Here is a 26,460-nt window from a genome sequence, read left to right as displayed (position 1 = left end):
AGTCTGGGCGACAGCGCGAGACTCCCTCTCAAAAAAAAAAAAAAAAAAAAAAAATAATGATTTTATAACCTAGGATGGGCTTTTATAAGGGAAAAATGCTATAATTCCTATTTGACTAAAAAAATTACTGGATTTCTAATAATTTGAAAAGAATCTAATTCGATTGAGAATATTTCAGAGAAGTTTAAGTATGTTAAATAATTAGAATTGTAGGAAAATATTGACAGAATAAACTATATATTTTTTCTTTTTAATAAAGTCCTTTGTGTCTGCTAAACTATATTTTGAACTTGTAATAAAAGGTCATAAACATAGAGAAGACCAACTTCATGGGAGCAATAGGTAATCTGGGTATAGAAATTATACAAGGTGCCAGGCATGGTGGCTTATGCCTGTAATCCCAACACTTTAGGAGGCTGAGGCAGGAGGATCACTTGAGCTCAGGAGCTTGAGACTTGCCTGGCCAACAGAGAGACCTCATCTCTACTAGAAATTTTAAAAATTAGCCAGGTACGGTGGTATCATAATTGTAGTCCCAGCTATTTGGGAAGCTCACTTGAGCCCAGGAGTTTGAGACGGCAGCGAGCTGTGATTGCGCCACTGCACTCCAGCCTGGGTGCCAGAGCGAGACCCTGTCTCCAAAAAAAAAAAAAAAAAAAAAAAAAAAGAAATTGTACAAGATAGAGCTAAAGAGAGCCATACTCTATGCCATGTGCCGGGCCTGTCCTTGTTTTTTCTCCTGCAGATATAAGATTTAAGATTGAGGGGAAGGGGAGAGATGGGGATTGGAGAATCCAAAAAAAGAACCATTTTCAAGGGTTGGTAATACCTTTCATGTTACTGCTAAACCTTATATATCAACCAAAGAAAAAGGATCAGAAAAGAGCAGGAGGGAAGAAAAACTAGGTCCTAGTAGTAGAGGTGTCACCTGAGCACAGGATCTATATCTGCATCTGCAGAAGGTTTCAGGGTCTTCTGGTCAACTCAGTGCCATGCCCACACCCATTGGCTAGGTGATCTAACATCTGCATTGAGGAAATCCCTTTAAGCTGGAAAGAACAATGGACTAGGAGTCAAAGCTGTAGCCTGTGTTTTCTGTGTGTGTGTGTCTCTGCTCCTTATGGCAACTTTGAATAAGTCATTTAACCTGAATTATCTTGCGTTTTTTCATCTCCTAAAAAGAGATAGTAATGCTTGCCTTATTGTGAGGATTGTGTTAGACAATGGATGCCAAATTTCTGTATCAATAGTCTAAAAGACTATCCTTTAAAAAAAAATAAGAAACTTAGCAGTATGAGTTTGAAAACCAAAAAAATCAGTTACCAACATTGACTTATTGAGCAACCTTTTTTGGTATTTTCAACGATCTGCAGAAAACTTGTTTCTTGGCTTTTACTTAGTCACTATGTATCAGTTTATTCTACTTGTCTATTTCTAAGAGCGCCAGATTAGAAGTAAATACATGTGAAAAAAAGGAAAACGATTGAATTTGGGCTTTTATTTTATGCTGACATACAGTAAAGAGTAAATGGGTTAATTTAGTAGAAATAAAGATCAACCTGCATGTGAAAAATGCTGTTCTACTATGTCCTCCTCTCTCCCCAGTTATAGCCTGAGTAAAATCAAAAGGGCTCCACCAGGCTTATTAATTCCACAGCACTCCTTTCTCTCCTGTGATGCGGTACAGGATAACCCTACGGCGATTGGGGGAGAAAACCATAAATGGACCACAGACTTCAGCCCTTTCATTTACAAATGAGGAAAATAACAGAGCTGCTGAGTGACTCTCCCAAGCTCTTGCTGCCCAAGGCCCACATCCACAAGAAATTCCAGAGTCTTCTGGAATTTTGTCAGGAGGCTAGATTGGGAATCAAGGGTGTGCATTTCAGATCAGGCTTATTCTGAAAGGCTCTTTTTGTAATAGCTCTTTTCAGTCTTTTTGAGAATTTCCGTCATATTCTTCATATTTTATAGAATATAGCAATCTATAAAAATATACTGTATATAAAATTTTTTAAAGCATTAAACTATGTTAGCCAGAAGAGATCATCAAGTAAAAGTCTACTCTGTTTTATGCTGGTGTATAGCTGTGAATAAGGGTAGAGGATACCATTTATTAACACAGCAAAGGTCTTCGATTAATGTTTGCTATGGTTAAAGAACAAATACTCATTTCTTTGTTTTGAGTTGGACTTACTATTGTAGTTAGACGTACAAGTGAACAAAAATGTATTAGACTCTTTACACATTTTCAATTTAACAAGGACCTGGATTCTGATAACCGTTCTGTGTAATAAATGTATAGTTTTGGTTTAATGGAATTGATTACTATCCTTCCTTATGCAAGTATAATAGAACCTGATCTTCCTGGTTATGGATTTTGCTCTTTGTGCTCTTATAATCAATTCTGTTATCTAGTTTGGTATTTCTTCTTCTTTGTCTGGAGAAGGGAAACATCAGTAATTCCATTTCGAATCCTGTAGCATTTGGTCCATGAGATTGAAGTTAGTGGATTTCAGTCAAAGTATACCAATTATTAAGGAATTGACTGCTCTTGTGTCTAAAAAACTACAGTGACTGAGAGTCACTGAAAACAGACTAAAAATAGATGCAATATGCACACACACACACAATGGAATATTCAGCCTTAAAAAAGAAGGAAATCCTACCATTTTGCAACAATATGGGTGAACCTGGAGGACATTATGCTAATTGAAATAAGCCAGACACAGAAAGACAAATACTGCATGGTATCACTTACATGTGGATCTAAAAGAGTCAAACTCATAAAATCAGTAGAACGGTGGTTACCAGGGGCTGGAGGACTGGGGTAATGGGGAGATGCTGCATAAGGAGTGCAGACTTTCAGTTACATGATGAGTAAGTTCTAGAGACCTAATGTACAGCATGGTGACTATAGTTAACAATAAATGTATCGTATACTTCAAATTTGCTGAAAGAGTAGATCTTAAATGTTCTCACCACAATAAAAAGAGCGTAGCTATGTGAGGTAAAGTAGTCATTCCAAGTGTATATGTGTATCACATCATCATGCTGTCCACCTTAAAGAGATAAAATGTTTGTCTGTTAATCATACTTCAGTAAAGCTGGGGGAAAAGGTGCTGTTTGCCCACTGGCTGCTGTGTATTTCTGGCTCTGTTTCGGAGTCTCAGTAGGCATGAATTCGTCTAAATTGGATCATCTTTTCTCCGATTGCTATCTGCCAGTGTGGAAAGTCAGTCATGTCTCTTCCCAGCTACCAGTGGCGAAGACATATGCTTGAGACTGTCTTTTGAAACAAACAGACTAGAGAGCCAACTAAAGATTAAAGATAGTCCCTTGGTTCCCCATCCTGATATTGTGCACAAACCAAACAGAAGCACCCCAGATGACAACAGTGACATCAGTCTTCCCTTGCCCCAGTTGTGGCAGCTGTGTGGTCTAGAGAAACACTAGGTCCAGCATATTCTTCAGCCCTTTCACTCACGCAGCCTCTCAATGTTTGATGGGTACTTCCATGGTTGTGCCTTGGACTGGCCTTTGGGGGTGAGGATATTGGAAAAGCAAAAGTGTTGCCCCTGCCCTTGAAAATCTAGTGGTTAATTTGGGGCAATGCACCTAAAGTGGATGAAACAAAGAGCAGTGTACGATCATTTGCTAAAATGTATGATACAGTGATAAGGGATGATTCAGTGTAGTCTGCAGAAGTCAGGGAAGACTTGATTAGGGCAACGGAATTTTAATCAAACCTTGAAAGATGAGTAAGATTTGGGTAGGGAGGGTTCTTCGAATTCTGAGGCGGAAAGAGAACATGGTTAAAAATGTCAGGAATGAACATAGATTTGGAGGGGCAGTGAAGAGACCTGAGTGGGTTTTGTGTGAAGGAGAGAAACAGGAGTTGAGAGGACGTGAGATAAAATTATGTAAGCTCTTTAAATCAGAAGGAAGAATTTGTACTTTAAGGTGATGGGTGTTGTGAGCTATTGGAGATATGACTGCAACACCTGTCGTCTCTCAGTCACCAGATCTTTCTTCCAGCCTCTTGGGTCTATCTGGTTTTCTGGTCTCCTGCTACCATGAAGTCAATTGAACGTTATTCCTCCCCCAGATTGCTCCAGGAGCCTCTTAACTGGTCCATTCACATGCTCTGTCTTACCACCTTCCAATCCGTTGCTCACACTGCAGCCAAAGTTACATTTTTATTTTGTATTTTTAAACTAATTCAGATTATATCACTTCCCAGTTTAATATGCATCAATAACATGCAGTGCTCTTAAGATAAATTACAAAAATTTTAACTGATTCACAAAGCCCCACAGTGGCTGGCTTCTGCCTACCTTGCTAACTTCATCCAGTGCCACTTTAAGTCCTCAGTAGTTGTTTTGTCTTAGCTCCTTAGGCCTCCTCCCTGTTGCTCTAAACCTACAACATCATGCGCCCTGGGCCTTGGCAGAGGCTCTCTCCTCTGCCCTGGGCTCTTCTCTCTGCCATTTACCTAGGTGTTTCCTGCTAGATTCAATGTAGTTGTCAAGCCTTCCCTAGCTACCAGGCAAAGTTGGTTTCCATATGCCTTTGGCCACCTACCATAATTAGTTAATTATTCACCTAATTATTTGGTTAAAGTTTATCCCATAAAACTGTCAACTCCAGAGAAGGCCCTCTGTCTTGGTCACCACTGTTCCATTACCTAGCACTATGTCAGACTCATAGTAGGTGCTATTAAATGTTTTTTGAACTTATATGTAAAACGCAGTTATCCCTTTCTCCCTCACTGCTCTGTGAGATCTCTTGTCAAAATGTGTAGTTGGCCAGAGAGGAGGACTGTAGACAGAGTGGAATATACAGAAGTGGTCTTAGGGGAGAGCCTGCGGCTAGATGGCTTAGAAAGCTTTGCGCTTCACATGGATAGCCTGAGAGGTGAGCTGTATAGTGTGATTCATGGACAGTTTACAAGTTAGTCAGATTTTATTCTTGAATCATTCTCCAGACACTAGACTTGTATTCCTTTTTCCTCTTGACTCAAGTTTCCCCATTGATAATCTCATTTCATTATCCATTTTGATGATGATTATAGACATGTCCAGCAGCCACACCATCCTCATTTGGCGTGTAATCGTAGTTGGTGTCTCATTGGTTTCCTATGGGATGTGCCCTGATTCCCTGAGCCATGGAGATGTATTACGGGACTCTCCACACCGTTATGGAGTCCTGCACCATTTAGGGGCATCAGAAAAAATTTTCTTTCCCTTTCATGTAAAGTCCTGTGGATATGGAGGAATCATAGTAAGGATTCAGTGTTGCTTTTGGATAACCGAAGTGGCACTCACCAATTTTATCTTTTTTCCTGTAGTAGAAGAAAAAATGTTTTTTTCTTGCCTTGTGCCTCCCCGCTCACCCTGAGAGTCTTCTGGGGCATTGTGGTCGAGGAATAGGAAGCAGATTTTGTGCCCCCACCCACACCAACTAGCTTTTGGCTTTGAATGGAATCAGGAAATCCTTTGGAACACCAAAAATATACAAGACTTATGTCCATCAACAGCTATTCATTGTAACAAGGAAGGATTCAATAAACATTTATTGAATTCTAATTATGTGCCAGGCACTATGCTAAATGCTGAGGTGATTACAAAGGAGTATAAGACATAATTCTTACCCATCAGCAGCTCACAATAGCTGGAGAAGTAAGACAGGTCACAACACATACACAGTTATTTCACAGTTACTAGGTCAGTGGTAGATACTGCCAAATGATTGGTATAAATTTTATAGAACCTCTAAGCCGGCAAGACCATGTCTGGATACGCTGGTCAAGGAAGTTGTTTGTTTGTTTTTAAACAGAATTAGGGAAGATAGTATCATGAAACTTTTGTCTTAGTGGTAAGTATGTGTAGGTGTTCAGAGGGTTTGAGTGGAAAATGTATTTTGTTGATCATGCTAAAAAATTTGGGGAACATACTGCTATAGAAGAGGTGCAACTTGTGCTTGCCTGTAGTTTAGAAGGAAATACAAAATGGATTGGAAAGGTTGAATTTTCAAAAGCCTCAAGGCGGGAAAGCACAGATGTGTTAGGAAAACAGTAGGGAGAGTCTGTGACTCTGGCTCTCCTACTTACAGAGCTTGTTAATTCTATTCAGCCACGTGGTAGATTCTGGCTGTATTGCTTTTGATTGGTTATTCTGGTTGCACTCTTTAGAACAATCTTTGTTTCAGGGCGTTTAAGAGGAGTTTTTCTGGGCATAGTTATGTATTGCCAATTTAAAAGATCAGCAGAATAGTATCACTCTACATCTTCTGAGAACTAGTCCTTGAATAACACATCTGAATGTTGCCGATTGAATTGATTTAACTATTATCCTTAGTTGGCCGGGCGCGGTGGCTCAAGCCTGTAATCCCAGCACTTTGGGAGGCCGAGACGGGCGGATCACGAGGTCAGGAAATCGAGACCATCCTGGCTAACACGGTGAAACCCCGTCTCTACTGAAAATACAAAAAAAGTAGCCGGGCGAGGTGGCGGGCGCCTGTAGTCCCAGCTACTCGGGAGGCTGAGGCAGGAGAATGGCGGGAACCCGGGAGGCGGAGCTTGCAGTGAGCCGAGATCCGGCCACTGCACTCCAGCCTGGGCGACAGAGCGAGACCCCGTCTCAAAAAAATAAATAAATAAATAAATAAAATTTAAAAAAATAAATAAGTATTATCCTTAGTTACAAGATCTGGACATTCTGAGTCATAAGAAATTACAAGTTGCATAATTTTAGTGTTTAGTGATTTGTCTGCTGGTGCTTTGAAAATGTTTCATTCATTTGTTGTATATGTGGTAACGGTTGTATATGTCTTAACTACCAAAATTAGATAGAATTTCCCATTTCCCAACTGTGTCAGGTGATAGAGTTGTTTAATACGGGGTGAGCTTTTTTGGAGATGTCATTTATAGGATAAGTTTTGTGAGATACAGGCTACTTGTCAGCCTTCCTGAAAGAGAAATGCGTATCTCTCCATTCTTCTCTTGGTCTGTGCTCCAGTAGATAGGGGTGCGATAGGGGTGGATGGAATGAGAGCTTTAAATTAATGCTTTAGATCATTTGGGATTTTTCTTTTTAGTACGGCTAGTTGGAGAGTTGGCTATATGGGAAATAGATGGAATGCTGCTAATGTTGTGGAAAACATGTAACACGCTCTGCCTTCCTAGGAATAATTTACCAAACCTGTGTGGCTTGGCTTAGCCAGACCAAAGTGTCTACATTGAAACATTAGTTACACATTTTGTTGGCTTTCTTTAGGGGTATGAAATTATGTTGCTTTTTTTTTCTTTTCTTCAACTAGTTTCAACTCTCCATGTTTACTGTCTGCTGACCCTGAAAGAATTGTGACCATACTTTAGTCTGTTTGTGAGTGTCTAGAGAACAAAGTTGCCTAAATCAGACATGTCAGACTGAGGCATAACAGAATTACTCTTAAGGGCAATTAAAGTACTTTACTGCAAAATAAACATTTTCATTATTTTCCATTTTTAATGTTAGAGTTGTCTCCTTTGTGTGATCATAAAGCAGCAGATTTTCTTTCCAGTATGGAGAGAAGAGAGAACTGTCCTCTACAGGTGAAGGTGTACTCTAGTTTTTCACATATATTCTAAAATAAGCAACTGAAAGGATTGTGTTTATGTTACAAAAAGGGAGTTTTGTTTTACAAAATAATTAAACTATGTGAGAACTACAAAAGAACTTAATGGCCAGGCATGGTGGCTCATGCCTGTAATCCGAGCCCTTTGGGAGGCCAAGGCGGGCAGATCACCTCAGGTTGAGAGTTGGAGACCAGCCTGACCAACATGGAGAAACCCTGTGTCTACTAAAAATACAAAATTAGCCAGACAAATTAGTCGGGCGTGATGGCGCATGCCTGTGATCCCAGCTATTTGGGAGGCTGAGGCAGGAGAATTGCTTGAACCCGGGAGTTGGAGGTTGTGGGTGAGCGGAGATTGTGCCATTGCACTCCAGCCTGTGCAACAAGAGCAAAACTCCATCTCCAAAAACAAACAAAAAACAAGAATTTAACTGCATAGTTCAAAACTGTGCAACCATATGAACTATATGCAGATGATTTAAAATACAAAAGTTAAATTTGCATATGACTTTTTAGAAAAATGTCTTCCATAAAGTAGAGCTTTGTATCAATATTATTTCTTTGTATAACCATGGAATCCATTCACAATATAGGGTGGGAGGGCAGTTCTCTTTGATTCTGCCTTCCTTGAAGGCGGCTCTGTCAATTGATAAATCTCTAGTGACTTGCTCCCTATTTAAATGAAGGCGTGAGTGGAAAGGTCCTCTGTCTCTCCCTGCAGGAAACCATCTTTAAAGTCATGGAATTGCTAAAAGGATAGGGATCTATTTTTAGAACTTTGGCCTTAAAAACATTTTAAGAATATCACTAAGCCACAGTAGAGTGCTGCTTTTATTATGTAAATATATTTCCATTTTAAGAAAATACTGTGATTTATAACTGATTGCATGGGTGAGAGGGAAGAAAAAAGAGTGACTAATTAGAATTGTTTAGTAGAGTTGTTATATGTATTTTATGTTGCTTGGCAGATTTTTCCCTCCCAAAATGGAATGGTGGTTCACGTTTGCTTTTACAGAAAATCGTATTTATGATTGGAATTGTGAAGGAGGTGCTCCTAAGGGAAAATGTTTTCATGGAATTAGGATAAAGTGTTATCTAAATCAGGAATGCCTTAGAAGCTGTATGTACCACATGTTTTCTGTGTCGGAAGTAGTATCTATGTTTTTATTTGTAAACATGCATTCTTTTGGTTGGATTTATGGAAGACTAACAAACAGAAACATGGGTTTTTAGCATTGCGGTCTGGCTGCCTGTGCACCCACAGCTGTGGAGGCCAAGACGCTTCTCTGCCTGCAGAGACTGCCCATCCCTGTTTCTCAGCAGGCTGGAAGTGTCTGCGTATTTGTCTTCCTTCCTCTTAGCACGGATACTTCCAGAGTAGGGGGCACAGTCATTCTTAGGTTCAGGTCCATGTTAGGGAAACACATATAGGTTACTATGACTCCGTTTTCTGCATTTCCCAGATGATAAACAGCATAAAATTAGGAACAGGAGAAACTTGGCAAGATTGGACAGTGAGTCAAGTCTTCGGACAACTTTAAAAAATATGCGCAAATTTTTTCAAGAAGCTTATCAGTTTTTCGGTACTGCTTTTCACAGTAAATAGCGGATAATGGACTATGTTATGTCTTGTAATGGAATCTAGCTTGGAGTCCCTGGGACAACAAAGTTATGACGAGGGCAGATAAGAGGACGCTTCATTCTCTGTCTCCGTCAGCCATTTGGAGCAGAAAGTTTGCATGATTGAACTTTCCTTCTGAAGTAGATCTTGTTTGTAAGAGAACTTATGAAAGGAAGAGGGATATTTTAAACACGTTTCAAAACTGAGTTGCTGGTGAGGCCACAGATAGTTTTCAGAGGTTCAAGGGAATCAGGCGGTGTCTCATCTGTTGTTAATTAATGAAACGAAACTGGAGTCACTAGAGTGCAGTAGTGAATGAAAGGTCAGTGAATGGAAAAAACTGTCAATGAAGGAGGATGTCAGCAGAGTGGAACATTGTCATAGATAAAGATCAGTGAAAATGTACTCTGGCCGAGGTGGTGTTTTCTGGAAGTGACTGGGAGCCAGTCTGGGACATTTCAAGCCAAACTGAGCACTAAATGAATGTTCTGATTGCAGCTAAATCTGTTAGATATTTTAAAATATTTGTTTGTTTGAGTTTGTTCTAGATATCAGTTGAAAAAGCTTCTTTTTGTTTTATAATGTGTTTTACAGTGTAGTGTTGTTGTTATGTTTGGCTCTTTTGTTTTGAGGCTGAACGATGGTTTCTTTCTCTCCTTTGTTTCTGTTCTCTGTCTCAGAACTTTCTAGAGCCACATTTACTTTTGAGGTCCACTGAAGTCAAAGTGACCTAGGATCACTGTACTAATTAACGCTAGAGCTGGACCTCAGACAGCCTGGCTGATGGCTCAGTTTATGATTATTGCAGAATTGCGTCTCCTCTGAAAGTTGTTCTGTAGGGGGTGACCTGAAAGCCAAGACATGGCCTCAACTTTACTACCAACTTGTGTAAATGGTCATGAACAAACCAGTGACCATATTTACATTTCAACTAGTTCATCTGTAAATTTTGTTATTGGTGTCATGTGAAATTGCCTTTAAAGAGATTCTCCTTTCTCTGGTCTTGTCAGATCTTCTTTCTTCTCCCTCATTGAAGCCTTTGAGCAATATAGCTTTGGGGAAACAAGGCTCTTCCATCAGTTTGGGAGAGGACCATGGCCGTTTTAGCCTGGTCACAGCTGGGAGGCCAGGACTCCGTGAATATCATCAGCAAGGCTGTCCCTGCATCCAAGGGATAGTTGAAGGTAATTCCATAGGATTTAGAAAAGTAGACTTATAACCCGGCTCTTCCAGTTATTGTATTACGTGATTCTGAGCCTATATTATGTGATTCTGAGCCTTATCTATGAATGGGATTAGTAGTGATACCTACCTCATAGGGCAGTTATAAGAGTGTGTAAAATACCTATAGAGTGCTTAGAGCAGCGTTTGTCACACAGCACTCAGTACGTTCTAGGATTACATACATTATTTATAAAAATCATCATTTATAAGGTTAAAATGAAATTCAAGTGTTATTTCCTTGGATTCTGTGGTTTCTCTTTGAGAACATTTACTGGAATATTGTTTTGTTGGATGTATGTATGTATTTTTTTGAGACAGTCTCTCACTTTGTCACCCAGGCTGGAGTGCAGTGGTGCGATCACAGCTCACTGCATCGTCAACCTCCTGGGCTCAAACAATCCTCCCACCTCAGCCTCCCAAGTAGCTGGAACTGCAGGAACACACCAGCATGCCTGGCTAATTTTTGCATTTTTTTTTTTTTTAATAGAGATGGAGTTTCTCCATGTTGCCCAAGCTGTTTTGTTGGATTTAAATGACAACCATTCCATGAACTATTTTAGAGCCAGAATAGAAAAATATATGAAGGCAGTTCTTTAGAGAAACACCAGAACTGGCAGGGTGCAGTGGCTCATGCCTGTAAACCCAGCGCTGTGGGAGGCTGAGGTGGGGGGATCACCTGAGCCTAGGAGTTTGAGACCAGCCTGGGCAACATAGGAAGGACCCTGTCTCTACAAAAAATACAAATATTAGCTGAGCGTAGTGGCGCTCGCCTGTATCCCTGGCTATTCAGGAGGCTGAGGTGGGAGGATCTCTCACTATGGACTGGATAGTGTTAAGTTCTTTATATGTACTTAGCTTGGGAGGCAGAGGTTGCAGTGAGCCGAGATCATGCCATGCCACTCCAGCCTAGGCCATAGAGTGAGACCCTGTCTCAAAAAAAAAAAAAAAAAAGAGAAACACCAGAACTGCATGTTAATAGACATGACATTAAAATTTAATATCATACAATTAAATTAAAATAGTGCCTGTCAGTTGTTAGGTTGGGTAGGTGTAAGAAAAGCAAAGAATGATGAGAATCTTTAACATTTATTGTTACAAGAACTACCTTGGGGAAAAAACTCACTGTAAATGACTGTATTATTCAATTACAGAGACTGAAAAGGAACAAAACACGAATAGAAACAAAAGCATAAATTCTAAACGGTGGGCACTCATATACCAATATTGGCTGACCCCCTTTTTTTGAGATTATCTGTGGGTTATACTTGTAGGTATAGGAGTTCTGATTGACTCCATTTCAGTAGTCGCTTTGACCTTAGCATAGCATTTCGTAAGTGTGAATTCCACTAGCTCTTAATATATTTTAGGGGGAATTCCATGGTCAGATAAGTTTGGGGAAACTTACTAGACTTCAATAAATGAAACCAGTTTCTTTGAAGATACTTCTTAGAACCTTTAATAAGTTAATATGTGCTGTGACTCTCCCAGGGCGCTAGGATATACAATATTTTTCTCATGTTTTGGACCGCTATCCTATCTGTCAGCTTCTTTCAGGACGCTATTGCTCTGGGGCACACTATGGGAAGTTAACCTTACAGGCATTCTTTTTTCCACTTTGTGTCTCAGATGAATCCTAAGGAGGTGTAGCTAAACAACTGCGGATCAAAGGTGGAAGAAGGCCGCACAGATGGCGCTAGATAACTGAATGTCTGATCACTGTAACAAAAATACAGGGAGACCGAGGCGGGCAGATCACCTGAGGTCAGGAGTTTGTGACCAGCCTGGCCAACTTGGTGAAACCCTGTCTCTACTAAAAATAAAAAATTAGCCAGGCGTGGGTGGTGGCATGCGCCTGTAGTCCCAGCTACTCAGGAGGCTGAGGCAGGAGAATCGCTTGAACCTGGGAAGCAGAGGTTGCAGTGATCCGAGATCATGCCACCGCACTCTAGCCTGGGTGACAGAGTGAGACTCTGTCTCAAAAAAAAAAAAAAAAAAAAAACCACTGATACCTCCTGAGTGCTTTACTATATGCCAGGCACAGAATACTTTTGATATACTAACTAATTCTCTCAACAACTCTGTGAGATACGTGTGATCATTATCTTTATTTTATGGATGAGAAAACTAAGAGTCAGAGGGCTTAAGTAACTTGACAAATTAGACAACTAGAAAGTGGTAAAGCCAGGACAGGAACTCAGGTACAAGGGCTTGTGCTCTTACTTCCTCTGCTGTATGATCAGGGGGCTTGCCCACATGTGTATGCTGTATGTACTATGGCTTCTACGTGTGCATGCATGGGGCGGTGTGAGGGTAGTATTCTTGGACAAGAGAACAGCATGGAAATGTGAAATAATAGTGAGTTTTGTGTGGCTGGAAGTCATAATTGGAAATGGTAAGAAATGAAACTGGAGGCCAAGGCAGGCGGATCACCTGAGGTCGGGAGTTCGAGACCAGCCTGACCAACATGGAGAAGCCCCATCTCTACTAAAAATACAAAATTAGCTGAGCGTGGTGGCGCATGCCTGTAATCCCAGCTACTCTGGAAGCTGAGGCAGGAGAATTGCTTGAACTTGGGAGGCAGAGATGCCGTGATCTGAGATCACGCCATTGCACTCCAGCCTGGGCAACAAGAGCGAAATTTCGTCTCAAAATAAATAAATAAATAAATAAGAATTGAAACCATGAAACAGTAAGGTGCAGTGATCCTGAGGGCCTGTGACACAAAGGAATTTGTGATTTCTATAATGGATCCACGTATTCTGCCTATCAGGTTACCTTAAGAACTTCAGTAAGTGGAAGAACTTTAACTGCTTCTGTGTTAAAAAAATATACAGACAGACACTTGGTGATGTTGGAGGCCAGGCCACTCTTTCACATTCTGCAGGTGGCATAGTTGTCAACTGCCTACCATTCTAACTTGCTGCATTGAGGACCCTGCACTGAGCCTAGACAGTAGAGCAGGCGTCTGGCTGAATTATGCTTGAATTGAACATAATACAGGGCAGATGATTCCCTCTCAACTTCCTGCACTTATAGCAGTTTTCAAGGGCATGTTTTGTATGTTTCTTGAAGTGGGAGAAAGTCTAATACAATGTAACTCAGGGAGATGAAGATAAATACTTTAGTGAGATTTCAGGGTCTTGTTCAAGGCTCAGTTAAGACGGTACTATCTTCTAATAAGACTTAACATGTTATTTGTTGTTGTTTTTTGTTTTTTTGTTTCTTTGAGATGGAGTCTTGCTCTGTTGCCGAGGCTGGAGTGCAGTGGCGCAATCTTGGCTCACTGCAACCTCCGCCTTCTGGGTTCAAGTGATTTTCCTGCCTCAGCCTCCTGAGTAGCTGGGATTACAGGCATCCACCACCATACCTGGCTAATTTTTGTATTTTTAGTGGAGACAGGGTTTCACCATGTTAGCCAGGCTGGTCTCAAACTCCTGACCTCAGGCAATCTGCCTGCCCCGGCCTCCCAAAGTGCTGGGATTACAGACGTGAGCGACTGAACCCTGCCTTGTTTTTTAATTTAATATTAAAAATATACGAGGATCCCCTGTCATCCAAATCTCCTTGATTTGGACTTAGTGAATAGTGAGGGTTCGGATAGCAAGGCTTTTATCTGAAAATTTATCAGAATCTGTTTGGTTCCTGTGTTTGGGTTTGGCTAGCAAGGAATATTTAGATTGGAAAGCAAATAACCTTACTCTTTTTTTTTTTTTTTTTTTTTTTTTCTCAGAGGCAGTGAAAGCACCTCCTTGGCTACATAGATTTCACTCCATTGAGTGGTGGCAAGACTGGCTTAGTGAAGGTCATAGAGCAGATCATTATAAGGACAGGACTAGAAAAAACTGAATTCTTCTAATTCTGAGTTCAGTAATCTTGCCACAAAGCCTTCCTGTACCCTAAGCAATTAGTCTGTCAGCACTTCTTTATAGTGCTTGCTGAGATGGACAGGAGCTCTCCAGACGTCAGTGGTAATTATGGAGACCTTGACTAACTGCCCAGGGAATCTCCAGAACTTGATAGAATGTTTGTTGGTGGGAGTATGTTTGTGATACCTTTGCAATGAAAAATTTGTATGGTAGGAAGATATAAAGTTAATTGTAGAAATAATTTTTGACTCAATTTTATTTTGAAGAAGTTGCGTTCGGCCTCAGTTCTCATTTCTTATATCCCCATTTTGCTTCTGTGAGTTATTGGCTTGGTTACTCACTACTAACTTTAAATCCTCTTTATGTTCCACAAAAAAAACATTTGCATGGGGAGTGGGGAGCAAATGTTGTAGGGTATGTGAAGATGAAGAGAGTGTCTGAGAGAGAGGAGTCATTTTAAGTGCCTTCAGGGCTGGCCTATCCACATGGGAGCGATACAGGCCAAGCCTAGTGCTGGATTATGCTTCAGTCTTAGCATCAGCAGCTCTAGCCAGGAATAGGTGTGCAGTGATACCCACTTGGATCCATGGGTTCAGTTTTTATGTTTTAAACTGTTGTAGCTGAGCAATTCACAGAAGGCTGGTTTTTATTTTGTGCGTGGTATAATTTTTTTATAATTTTATAATGTTTATTCTTAGGTGGGTTTGCTGAGTTCTCTCGTTGTTTCCCTGGCCTCTGTGAAGGAAAATCCACTCTAGTCCCTACCTGCATTTCTCAGCCTTGCTTACCTGTTGCCAACATTGGGCCAACCCGAATTCTTCCCAATCTTTATCTTGGCTGCCAGCGAGATGTCCTCAACAAGGTGGGTGCTTTGAAAATATCCTTCATTGCCGGGTTTATGTTGTTAGCTGGAGAAACAGCAGTTACCCATTATGTCATTTGAAATACACCCCAGTCTCAGAAAGGAGCTGCTGTGCCATTCTGAATGTGCTTCCCAGGTAACAGTTGCATCATCTCTTGGAGTGTTAATTTGTTTGATGTTACTTTTTGCCACAGGAAACCTAAACTGTTGTCATGTTTTCTTGTTTTTCATAGGTCCAAGAGACCTGAAGTAGGACAGGATTTTTCAGAAGGTTAGCCTTATATTCTTAGGGTATTAATCGATCTATTATAATAATTGGGCACACTCAGAAAGGCTAATACTTCCTGGATTATCACACATTTAGAAATGTATTTATTTATTACAACACACTAGAAAGGGATGCAGGTTGGACTTGCATTGAGGAAGGTCCTCATGATGACTGCTGGCTGGGGGTTAGGGAAAGGTATTAAAAAGATGGTGAGGACAAAGGCTGAAACTATGCACTGCCAGGCTCCCTGGGCTAAAGCTCTTTGGAGGAGTTTGGTTGAGAAAGAAGACGGAAGAGCATGGATTCTTGATGAAAAAGACACCGGCCCTACTGGACAAAGTATGCCCTAATGGAGAAACACATTGGATTGGGTGAGGCCTTTGTATATAATAGTACAAGCAGAACAGCAATAGAACTATAATCTGACTCCACAGCTTGTATGCTCTTAATTAGTAATGATACAAAACAGTGCTCTTACTGCGTGGAAAAGTGATTTTTCTCTAAAATCTCTTAATTTACGTCACCATAAATTGAAAAAGCCGTCAGAGATCTTAATTCAACTATTGGTGATTTACAAGTGCCACTTTCCTCTACAAAGGAAGTACCCCTTAACACTTTCTCCTTGAGTAACTAGAAGAATTGGGCTGGTTGTAAAATAAGCTTCCAGACTGGCTTTCTTTAGCACCTGGAAGGCAAGGCTTCCTAGGAGGAAGAAAAATACCCTATCATCAGGTCATTGGGTAGCAATAAGGCATTCTTTTGTGTGTGTGTGTGTGTGTGTGTGTATGTTTAAAATTCCTGCCTCTTCAAAATTTTGCCTCAACACTGTGTTGTTAATATGTCTGCTTTTACTGTGAGATCTGCCGACGTAAGATTTAATAGCTCATGATTGTACCCAGCCTTTCTGGTGGGGTCACAATGACTTTGAGCATGTAGTTATTATTAATTCTTTTTAGAGATAAGCAGGCTATGTTACAGAAAGCAAAATTAATTTCTTAAAGTCCCATGCCTTCCTAGGGCAAAGCTGGAGATGGTTTATTAATCCTCAGATCAGAAAATAAAATAGAATTCTTAGTTAAGAGTTCTGTTTAATCCTGGTAAACCTTAACCAGCCATCAGCAGGTCATTCCACAAGTATGTGTTATAGATCATTTTTGTTACTTTCGACACTCAGTTAAATGACACATTCATTTTGCTCTATAACTTTTTCAGATTTAACAAATATGTTGGTTAAAAAAAGGTGAGAGCAGTTAAACCAGAATTTGGAGTTGAGGATGGGAAAAGTAGTAGTTTTCTCTTTTTAACTCTGGCTTCTAAACATATACAGCACTAAGCAGGATACATAGGTAGATGTATTGAGAGGAAATATTTGCAGCAGGGAGAATGGGTTTGTGGAGGTTTATAGGACAACACCTTGGGCAAGGAGTTATTATAGAAGGCTTGTCAGGAAGCACCCTTAAAATAGATGTATAGACTTTTATTTTTATTCTGCAAGGATGGTGAGAAATAAGAATAAACTATTAGGCTGGATACCTTTGAAAGCAGTGACTATAAATTTATATTTGTGGCTCACACACTTTGGAATCCTAGCACCTTGGACGGGTTAGGTGGGCAGATCACTTGAGCTCAGGAGTTTGAGAACAGCCTGGGCAATGTGGCAAAACCCTGTCTCGACAGAAATTACAAAAATTAGCCAGGCTTTGTGGCCCTAGCCTGTGGTTCCAGCTACTTGGGAGACTGAGGTGGGAGGATTGCTTGAGCTTGGGAGGCGGAGGCTGCAGTGAGCCCAGATTGTGCCACTGTACTCCAGCCTGGGCGACAGAGCAAAGCCCTGTCTCTAAATAAATAATAATAAAGAAAGAAAGAAATGTATGTTTGACCTCTAGGTTCGTTGTCGACAAGAGCCTTAGGGCTGAAGGGGATTTCAGAGATCATTTAGTCAGCCACCAGCATTTGATACATGAGGAAATCAGTATTCCAGAAATGTTACATGAATTCCCCAACATCATCCGGTTGAGTTTTCGAACTAGATTTGCCGCTTTTTTACAAGTAGTATAAACTAACCTATCACCCTGCTGAGCTTCCTGATTTATACTTTCCGAGAGAAATAATACGATTCTTTTCTTCCTAAACATCTCCAGCCGGGCGCGGTGGCTCCAGCCTGTAATCCCAGCACTTTGGGAGGCCGAGACGGGCGGATCATGAAGTCAGGAGATCCAGACCATCCTGGCTAACACGGTGAAACCCCGCCTCTACTTTAAAAAAAAAAAAAAAAGCCGGGCGAGGTGGCGGGCGCCTGGAGTCCCAGCTACTCGGGAGGCTGAGGCAGGAGAATGGTGTGAACCCGGGAGGCGGAGCTTGCAGTGAGCTGAGATCCGGCCACTGCACTCCAGCCTGGGCGACAGAGCGAGACTCCGTCTCAAAAAAGAAAAAAAAAAGATCTCCAAAGATGAACATTTTATAATCTTCCCTAACAATACAGTTCTTTTTATTAAAATTCAGAAGTTAAAGTCTTTACAAACAGTAACCACGAGACCACTAATGTTATTAGTCTTGTTTTGTTTTGTTTCTTTGAGACGGTGCCTTGCACTTTTGCCCAGGCTGGAGTCCAGTGATCTTGGCTCACTGCAAGCTCCCCCTCCCGTGTTCAAGCGATTCTCCTGCCTCAGCCTCCCCAGCAGCTGGGACTACAGGCACCCGCCACCATGCCCAGCTAATTTTTGTATTTTTAATAAAGATGGGGTTTCACCATGTTGGCCAGGATGGTCTTGATCTTCTGACCTCGTGATCCACCCGCCTCAGCCTCCCAGAGTGCTGGGATTACAGGTGTGAGCCACCGTGCCCAGCCTATTAGTCTTTTTTTTTTTTTTTTTAATGAAGTGCCATCAAAATATGTTGAAAGCATGTCACAGAAATTTTCTTGGGAGGATCATGTTTCTCGTTTAAAATGCTGGGCTTTTTATATTATTGCATTTAACCCTCATAATAGGATTAGGAGATACGTTTGCTCTGAGCTAAGTCACTTACCTGAGATTATGTCATTGACTTCAGAGCTGGTCAGTGGCACAGATCAAATGTAAACCCAGGCTGCTGTAATTTTAAGTCCCATGCTTATGTTACACCAAACACACCCATCTTCTGGAAAAAGGAATTCTCTATAGCAGGCTGTTATGAAGGGCTGACGAATCTTAAGTCTATTGAGTCACAATTGAGAATTTCTTTCCCTGCTTTTTCTGCAACATCATCTATACCAGTACCATCCAACAGAAATATAATGCAAGTCACATACATAATTTAAATTTTTCCAGTGTCCTTTAAAAGAAACAGGCAAAATTAATTTTAATGTTTAATAATAACATATTTAACCTAGTATATCTCAAATAATATTTCAGCATGCAATCAGTGTACAAAATTATTGAGATATTTTGCGTTTTCTTTTTGTACTGAGTCTTTAAAATCTGGTGTGTATTTTATACTTACAGCACATCTCAATTTGGAGTAGTCACATTTTAGGTGCTCAGTGGCCAGGCTTGTGGCTACCTTATTGGACAGTATAGGTCTCAGCATGCATTAATTTTTACTGATGTTTTAAAGACACGGTTCTTTTGTAGAAGACCATAAGAAGTCATTGGTACCAAAAACATAGTTTTATTTTCCTTTTCCCTCACACTGTACTTTTGTTTCTCGGAGTGTGTTCTTTCATCCTCTAGTCTTTATACTAGCGCTGAAATGGGAGCAGCTTGTTGTACTAAATGAAAGTCATCTGCTGATGCCCAGTTCATATTTGAAATGAGTGGGATTTGAGAAAGAATCTCTGGTTATTCTGTGAAAGACAAAAGTTCTTGATTGCTTTTCTCTCATATGAGTTACAATTTCAAATGCAGACTTCTGTTCATATTTAAATATATGCAGCGTATGACGGAATTACCTGTCGGGAGTAGTTGTTAAGCAGAACTGTATCTGAGGTGAACCACTGCAGCTTCTTTTCTAAAGGAGCTCTGTTGCCCGCTCCTTCCCTATTTCAATAATCTGCTGTCAACATTCTTTGTGTAGCTTCTTATTTCAGCCTCTTAACATGCAAAATTGGTTTTCCTCGGCTTTCTTATTCTCCCTGGTGTGCAGTAGGAAGACTGCTCCTTTCTCTGTTGTTTTCTTAGAAGAGTTAGGCAACAAATAGCCTAAACACAATATAGGCTAAGAATGCTTTCAGGGTTTCCAGTGGAAATATATGATCTAGGAACACAAAAGGTTGTCAAAATAATCAGTAAAATATTTCTTCAATGTCTATTATGTCACTGTGTGTAGAACACCATACAGTGTTCAAGTGGGTTGGTTAGGCAAGACCTATTCATTAAACAACAATCCACATGACAAGGTGACTACAGTGTCCCTCCCAACACGGAGGCAGCACGGCGTGATAGTTGAGAGCCAGCTTTGGGGGTGGACAGTTTTGCATCCTAGTTCTCCACCTTACCAGCTGTAACACTTTAGCTGTTACTGCATCTCAGTCTCTTTACCTACATGCCATTATAACTCTGGCCTCCTGGTGTTCATGTAACATTCAAATGAAATGGCATATGCCAAGCACAGTTCCTGGTTTATAGGGACACTTGTCACTGTCATCTTAGGGTAGACTATGTAGCATACCAGGGTGAGTAGTGGATACAGTGCGTTTTGTTGTTTGAGGAAGGCTTGATGGAGTTAAGCAGGACTTGAGGCCAGTTTTGAAGTCAAATGGGTGGGCACATGCAAAATTAGTCATGGAATTGACTTCGGAAAGAAAAATTACAATTCTTTTATCTAGAATTGCAGTGCCTGTGGTTATTTAAGGAGATCTCTGTCCTCAGCCTCACTGAACATAGAGAATTTGACCAAACAGAGCAGTTTCATTAAGGACATATATTAATCTGTTCTCTCTATATTACTTCACAGTCTGCATCAACAGATCATAGAACTCATATTTAGAAATTATTCCGACTACAGGAGAAAGTTTATTTCAGGGTTAGGAGAGACAGAGTTTTAAAGGGAGAAAAGTTGGGAATGGAAATCATAGTAATAAAATTAAATTTTTCTTGATTCACAGATAATCATTTTTGAAAGTTTACTCAACCGTGTGTTGAAAGTAGAATCATTTTTTTAAATGCGTCGGGGGTTATGTCTTCCACTTTGTAGATGAACCTCACCTGCTCTATTCAGTGTAATTTCCCTACTTAACACCAATTAGGAGAAAGGACAGTTTGGATTAGTGAAAAATACACATCATGGGCTTTTCTCTTTTTTTTTTGTAATGGCTTTATTGAGATATAATTCACATACCATACAATTTACAAGCAATTTTTAAGGTAAAATAAGAGAGCTAACATTTTAGGAGACTCTATATTATGTGTCCTCATACCGGCTTTACAAAATACACATCATTAGCCCTATTTTACAGGTGAGGAAATTAAAGCTACCGGAGGTTAGGTAACCTTCCCAAGATCACCCAGGCGATGAGTGGTAATGCGCTGGGCTGTGCTCTGGTTTTTCTGGGGCCATTACCCATGTACTTTACTTTATTCCCTGCCACACTGAGATTCCACACTAACCACTAATGAATTGTTTATAAGAAGAGATCCTTTAGGAGTTTGCTTTAGTAAATCGATCAGTCTTCTCAGTATGGCATTTGATAAAGTTCTGTAGCTTGGCAGTAAAACTCTTTAGCTTGATATTTAAGACCCTCTAGGACCTAATACCACCTTTTTAGTTCTTACCTCTCCTGTTCTCTTCCTCTGCTCATCCTCTTTCAATGTCTGGACACGCCTAGTGAGTGCATCCCAGATATTTCTGTCCTGTCCTTGGTCTTTGTTCATTTTCTTTTTTTTTTTTGGGACGGAGTCTCGCTCTGTCACCCAGGCTGGAGTGCAGTGGACGGATCTCAGCTCACTGCAAGCTCCACCTCCCGGGTTTATGCCATTCTCCTGCCTCAGCCTCCCGAGTAACTGGGACTACAGGCGCCTGCCACCTTGCCCGGCTAACTTTTTTTGTATTTTTTAGCAGAGATGGGGTTTCGCCATGTTAGCCAGGATGGTCTCGCTCTCCTGACCTCGTGATCCGCCCGTCTCGGCCTCCCAAAGTGCTGGGATTACAGGCTTGAGCCACCGCGCCCGGCCCATTCATTTTCTATACCCATCTGGAATGCCTCTACCGCCATCTGAGCTTCAGCTGACAGTTTTAGTTCCCATTATAAATAGTCTTCTCAGAATGCTTCCCTTTGTTTTTACTCCTGCTTTCCAATGCCATTTTGTTTCCTGCTACATTATATTCATCGGATACCTCTTTGTATCATCATTATTTGTGCAACGGTCTTACATTTGCTAGTAGACTATTCATCCCTCAGTGGGAACACTTGCTTTTTTATGCCCCAGAGTACCTTGATGCGTAGTAAGCCCTTGGTGATTATTTTTCAAAATAGTTATATCCTAATTTGTAACCAGGGCAACTTGTATGAAATATACATGTCCTTAAAAATTAAGTAAACACAGATTAATTTACTGTGTTAATTTACTCAGAAAATCTTCCGTTTATGAATTTGAGAAACTAAAATTTTCAACCCAGGAAAAATAGTCTCATAAATTATGAAATGAATGGAATGTAAGTTAATGATATTTTACAGTGACTTGTAAAATGAAAATGTACAAGGAACGCATATGAAGATTTCTCATTAGAAGATGCTAATAAACCAGTTACTAGATACTGATTTTAGTCAGCTTCAGGGATAAGGGTTCCTTCATGTATTCACCCAACAAATGTTTATTGAGCCTCTGCCATGTGCCAAACAGTGTTCTACGTACTGGGGGTACACTAGTAAATGAGATAACAATCTTTGCTTTCATTAGCTTACATCCTAGGAGAAAGAAACTTGATAGGAAGCATAATAAATAGGTAAATTACATAGTATAGTACAGTATGAGTGCTATGAAGAAAACAGGGTAAGAGGGCTGGGGAATACCTGTGAGGTGTGGGTTGTAATTAAATGGGTGATCAAAGTAGGCCTCATTGAGATAGAGGCATTTGAACAAACACTCCAAGGAGGTCAAAGAGTGAGCCATTTGAATACCTGGAGGAAGAGCAGTACAGGCAAAAGAAGCCACCAAGGCAAAACACATGTGGTATGCTAAAGGAAAAGCGAGGCCAGCGTGGCTAGAGCAGAGTGAGCATGAGAGAGTGTCGTCAGAGAGGTAATGGGAGCAGATCCGGACAATACAAGACTTCTGCATAGGCCTTGTAAAGACAGGAGCTTTTACTCTGAGAAAGAGAGTTCAGAGGGAGTCATTGAAAGGTTCCAAGCAGAGGAGCAACATAATCTGACTTAAATTGTTAGGATCACTTTAGCGTTTGTGTTGAAAACAGGCTGAATTTCCTACTGGAGAGAAGCAGGAAGGCTGGTTAGGAGGCTCCCTGGTAGTGCGTTGGAGTCAAGGTGGCAGTAATGGTGAGATTTGGGCTCTATTTTGAAGGTGCAGCCAATAGGATTGGATGGTAGGGGTGTGTGAAAAAGAGGTGTCAAGGAGACTGGGAGATGCAGTTGCTGTTAACTGAGATGGAGTCTGTAGGAACAGCAGGAGTCAGTTCTGGACATGCTGAGTTTTCGAAATGCCTGTTATACTTCCAAGTGGAGATGTTGAGTAGACAGACGGATGTATGAATGGGGCAGGGGGATCCCTGAGGGAGGAGGTATAAAGGTGGGAGTCATTAACATACAGACAGTACTTAAGAGGGGATCAGATAATTACTAAGAGGCAAAATATAGATGAGAAAAAGATTGAGCCATGAGCACTCCCATCCTGAAAGTCTGGGGAGTTGAGAATGACCCAACAAAGAATATTCAGAAGTAAATATTGAGGAAGGAAGGAAATCAAATAATCAGGAAGGCAAATAAACAATGTATTTTCCAGGAGGAAGGAGCAGTCAAGTGTGCCAAGTATTACTTTAGGTCAAGGAAGATTAAGACTGAGAACTGGTCATTGGATTTAGCAACATCACTATCCCTGGTGATCATGGAGCAGTTCTGGTAGAGTGTTGGGGGTGAAAGCCTAAATGGAGTGGGTTCAGGAGATAACAGGAGGAGTGGAGTTGGAGATACCAAGTAGAGGGGTTCTTTCAAGGACTTTGAAGGAACAAAGATATGGGGTAGTGACTGGAGGAGAAGTGAAGCTGAGAGGAGATATTTTTAAGGTGGGAGAAATAGTGGTTTGTTTGATTGCAGGTAGGAAGAATGATCCTGTGCAGTGGAAAATTGATGGAGAAGAAAGGAGAATCACAAAGCTATGTTCTTGAGCAAGAGGGGATGAATTTATTTAGCAAGCAGAGGGATTGGCCTTACGAGTGTGGACAGTTCATCCAGAACAACAGGTGGGAAGGCAGAGTACCTAGGTGCATTTGCTGGGAGATGGGTAAATGTGGTGATGGAAGTCTATCAAAATTTGCTTCTGACTGTTTCGATTTTTCCATTGTAGTAGGAAGCAAGATCGTTCTTCAGCTATGAGTGGGGATGAGTGGGGACATAGAGGGAGTTTGAAGAAAAAGGGAAACGGATAGAATGGCGTATGGGAAAGAGGAAAAGTGAATGGACTGGGGAAATACAGTGATTGCTGAGGAGTAGGAATTGAAAGTGAGATCAGGCAGCATTGTGGAGTGTTTTTCTCTGGCCATGTTCAGGGGCATGGGCAGTGCTGACTAGGTGAAGAACTAGATTTAACTAAGGTTGTAATCTTGCCAAGTGAGTACGAACAATTGATGAGGGCAGAGGAAGTTAGGGTAAAAGGAAAGGAGTGATTGTAATAACTGATGATAGAATTTATGCTGGGCAAGGAAGGCAGACATCATGGGGATGAAGGACAGAGACAATTGGTAGATCATCAGACTGTAGGTCCTCCTGCAGGGGTTGAGATTCTGGGTGTAGTGTAGTGTAAGAGAGAGTGAGCTGGAAAGTGGAAGAGTCATCCAAGAGTAGGGTGCGTGAAATCAAGCTTATGGAGGGTTTGTGGTTATTGGTAGTGACAGAGACCAGGCTAGCTCTCATGGGAGTGAGTGGCCAAGATGAGGAGTTCAAAGAACTCTAGGCCAAGGTGTTGGAAGGATCTTTGAAGGCCAGTGAAGAAGGATTATCTAATCAGTAGAAAGTGTGTATTTGCAGACTTAGCACAAAGTTGAGCTAAATATTTAACAGCATATGATGACTGTTCTCTAGAAGCTTAAAGATTGTGATGTTTAATTGTAGGACAGAGTAAAGACTCAGTTGTGTATGTTTTATACAACATGCTGAAACTAAACTGAATGAATTATATAAATATCTCTTTATAATTTAGTAAGAAGTCATTGACACGTATCTGTAAATAAAAGCAATCCTTATTCCACAAAAGAATCATTCTTCATAATTATAGTTCCATCTTAGTTTCACCATTACAAACAAAAAGATGAATCAGGTATGGTGGCACACGCCTATAATCCCTGCTACTTGGGAGACTGAGACGGGAGAATCACTCAAATCCAGGAGTTCGAGGCTAGCCTGGACCACGTGGTGGGACCCTGTCTCTTAAAAACACCAAAAAAATTAAGATCCCCTCCCAGCTGTTTGTATGGAAATTTGTTAAAAAAAAATCTAAAAAAAAAATCAAGAGAGCAAACTAATAACAGTCATATGAAACTTCAGAAACTTTCTTAACCAACTCCAGAGATTCCATTTCATCTCTTCCCCATGTCTTTGGCAGGTGAATGCCTGCTGCATGAGTAGGCTCTTTGCTGTAGCACGTCTGCCTCCACCATCTGAATAGCATACTTACCATGAATCATTTGTGTTTGTTCTTGAACTTGTTTAGGCCACTGGACTTGTTATTATAATTATGTATGTTAATTAAAATATGATATACACCAATGAAATGTGAAGGAAGAGAGATGTTTTTCTGTGACCTAAGTTAGGTGTTTTGGAAAGATTCAGGAAGGACAGATTGCTTCATATATATATATCTCCTTATTCCACAAAAGAATCAGACTCATTCTTCATAATTATAGTTCCATCTCAATTTCACCATTAAAAACAAGATGAATCATATATATATATATATATATGTGTATGTATATATGTCAAACTAGGTGGGAATAAGGGAGCTGTAAAGTATTTGGGGGACGGTTATAATCTAGAAGGCTTTGGCACTGATAGTGTTTTACAAGTTCTTGCTCTTCATTAAAAAATGAAAACTGTAAGTGGTAGATGCATTTAGGTGTGATTTGCTTAGGAACTCCAGTCAGCTAAACTAGAAAAGAAAAAGCTGTGGTTCTGCATCAGAAATCAGTGTGTTCATGTACATTTGTTTGTTTTAAGTTAAAACAATGTTTTGAGTATGTATGTATCATTTTTAATGATTTCCCCCTTAACTGACTTTTTCCACTGACTATCAATCCAGATGAGAAGGCACTTATTTATGATATTTAATTTAGTAGCCAAATTATATTTGGTATTTAAGGGTTTTTTTTTGTTCGTTTGTGTGTTTTAAAAATTGTGCTTGTTTTATTTATCAAGTCCCATCTTATTATTCCAAAAAAATTTTCAGGTAGCATCTGGATAGTAGATTTAATCAACAGATCTTTTAAGCTAAAAATTTTATAAATAAAGCCATTGAAATTATTTTTTTTCTCAGCTCATTTTGTATTTAAAATATTTTACTAGCTGCATGTAGTAGCTCATGCCTATAATCCAAGCACTTTGGGAGGCCAAGGTAGGAGGATCGCTTGAGGCCATGAGTTTGAGAGCAGCCTGGGCAATATAGCGAGACTCTGTCTCTACAAAAAAATTTTAAAAAATTTGTGGGGAACATGGCACATGCCTGGAGTTTCAGCTACTCAGGAGTCTGAGGCAGGAGGATCACTTGACCCCAGGAGGTCAATAATTGAACTCACATCAAAGGGTGGTTGTGAGAATTAAATGAGACAGTCCATTTAAATGCTTAATACAGTACCTGGCACA

General features: G+C 40.4%; 1 protein-coding gene across 2 annotated transcripts in view; it reads left to right on the top strand.

Moving 5' to 3' along the window:
* The window catches only part of DUSP16 (dual specificity phosphatase 16), a 92,193-nt gene that overhangs the window by 49,355 nt on the left and 16,378 nt on the right, over window positions 1-26,460 (top strand). For both annotated transcript variants that reach the window (XM_007967699.3, XM_073020495.1), the window contains exon 4: window positions 15,027-15,190. In XM_007967699.3, coding sequence (XP_007965890.3) covers window positions 15,027-15,190 — 164 coding nt within the window. The remainder of the gene's footprint in view (window positions 1-15,026; window positions 15,191-26,460) is intronic.

Source organism: Chlorocebus sabaeus, chromosome 11 (assembly GCF_047675955.1).
Source record: "Chlorocebus sabaeus isolate Y175 chromosome 11, mChlSab1.0.hap1, whole genome shotgun sequence".
NCBI classification, from domain to species: domain Eukaryota; kingdom Metazoa; phylum Chordata; class Mammalia; order Primates; family Cercopithecidae; genus Chlorocebus; species Chlorocebus sabaeus.
Note: the sequence above shows the minus strand (reverse complement) of the source record. Positions and strands in the feature narration are given on the sequence as shown.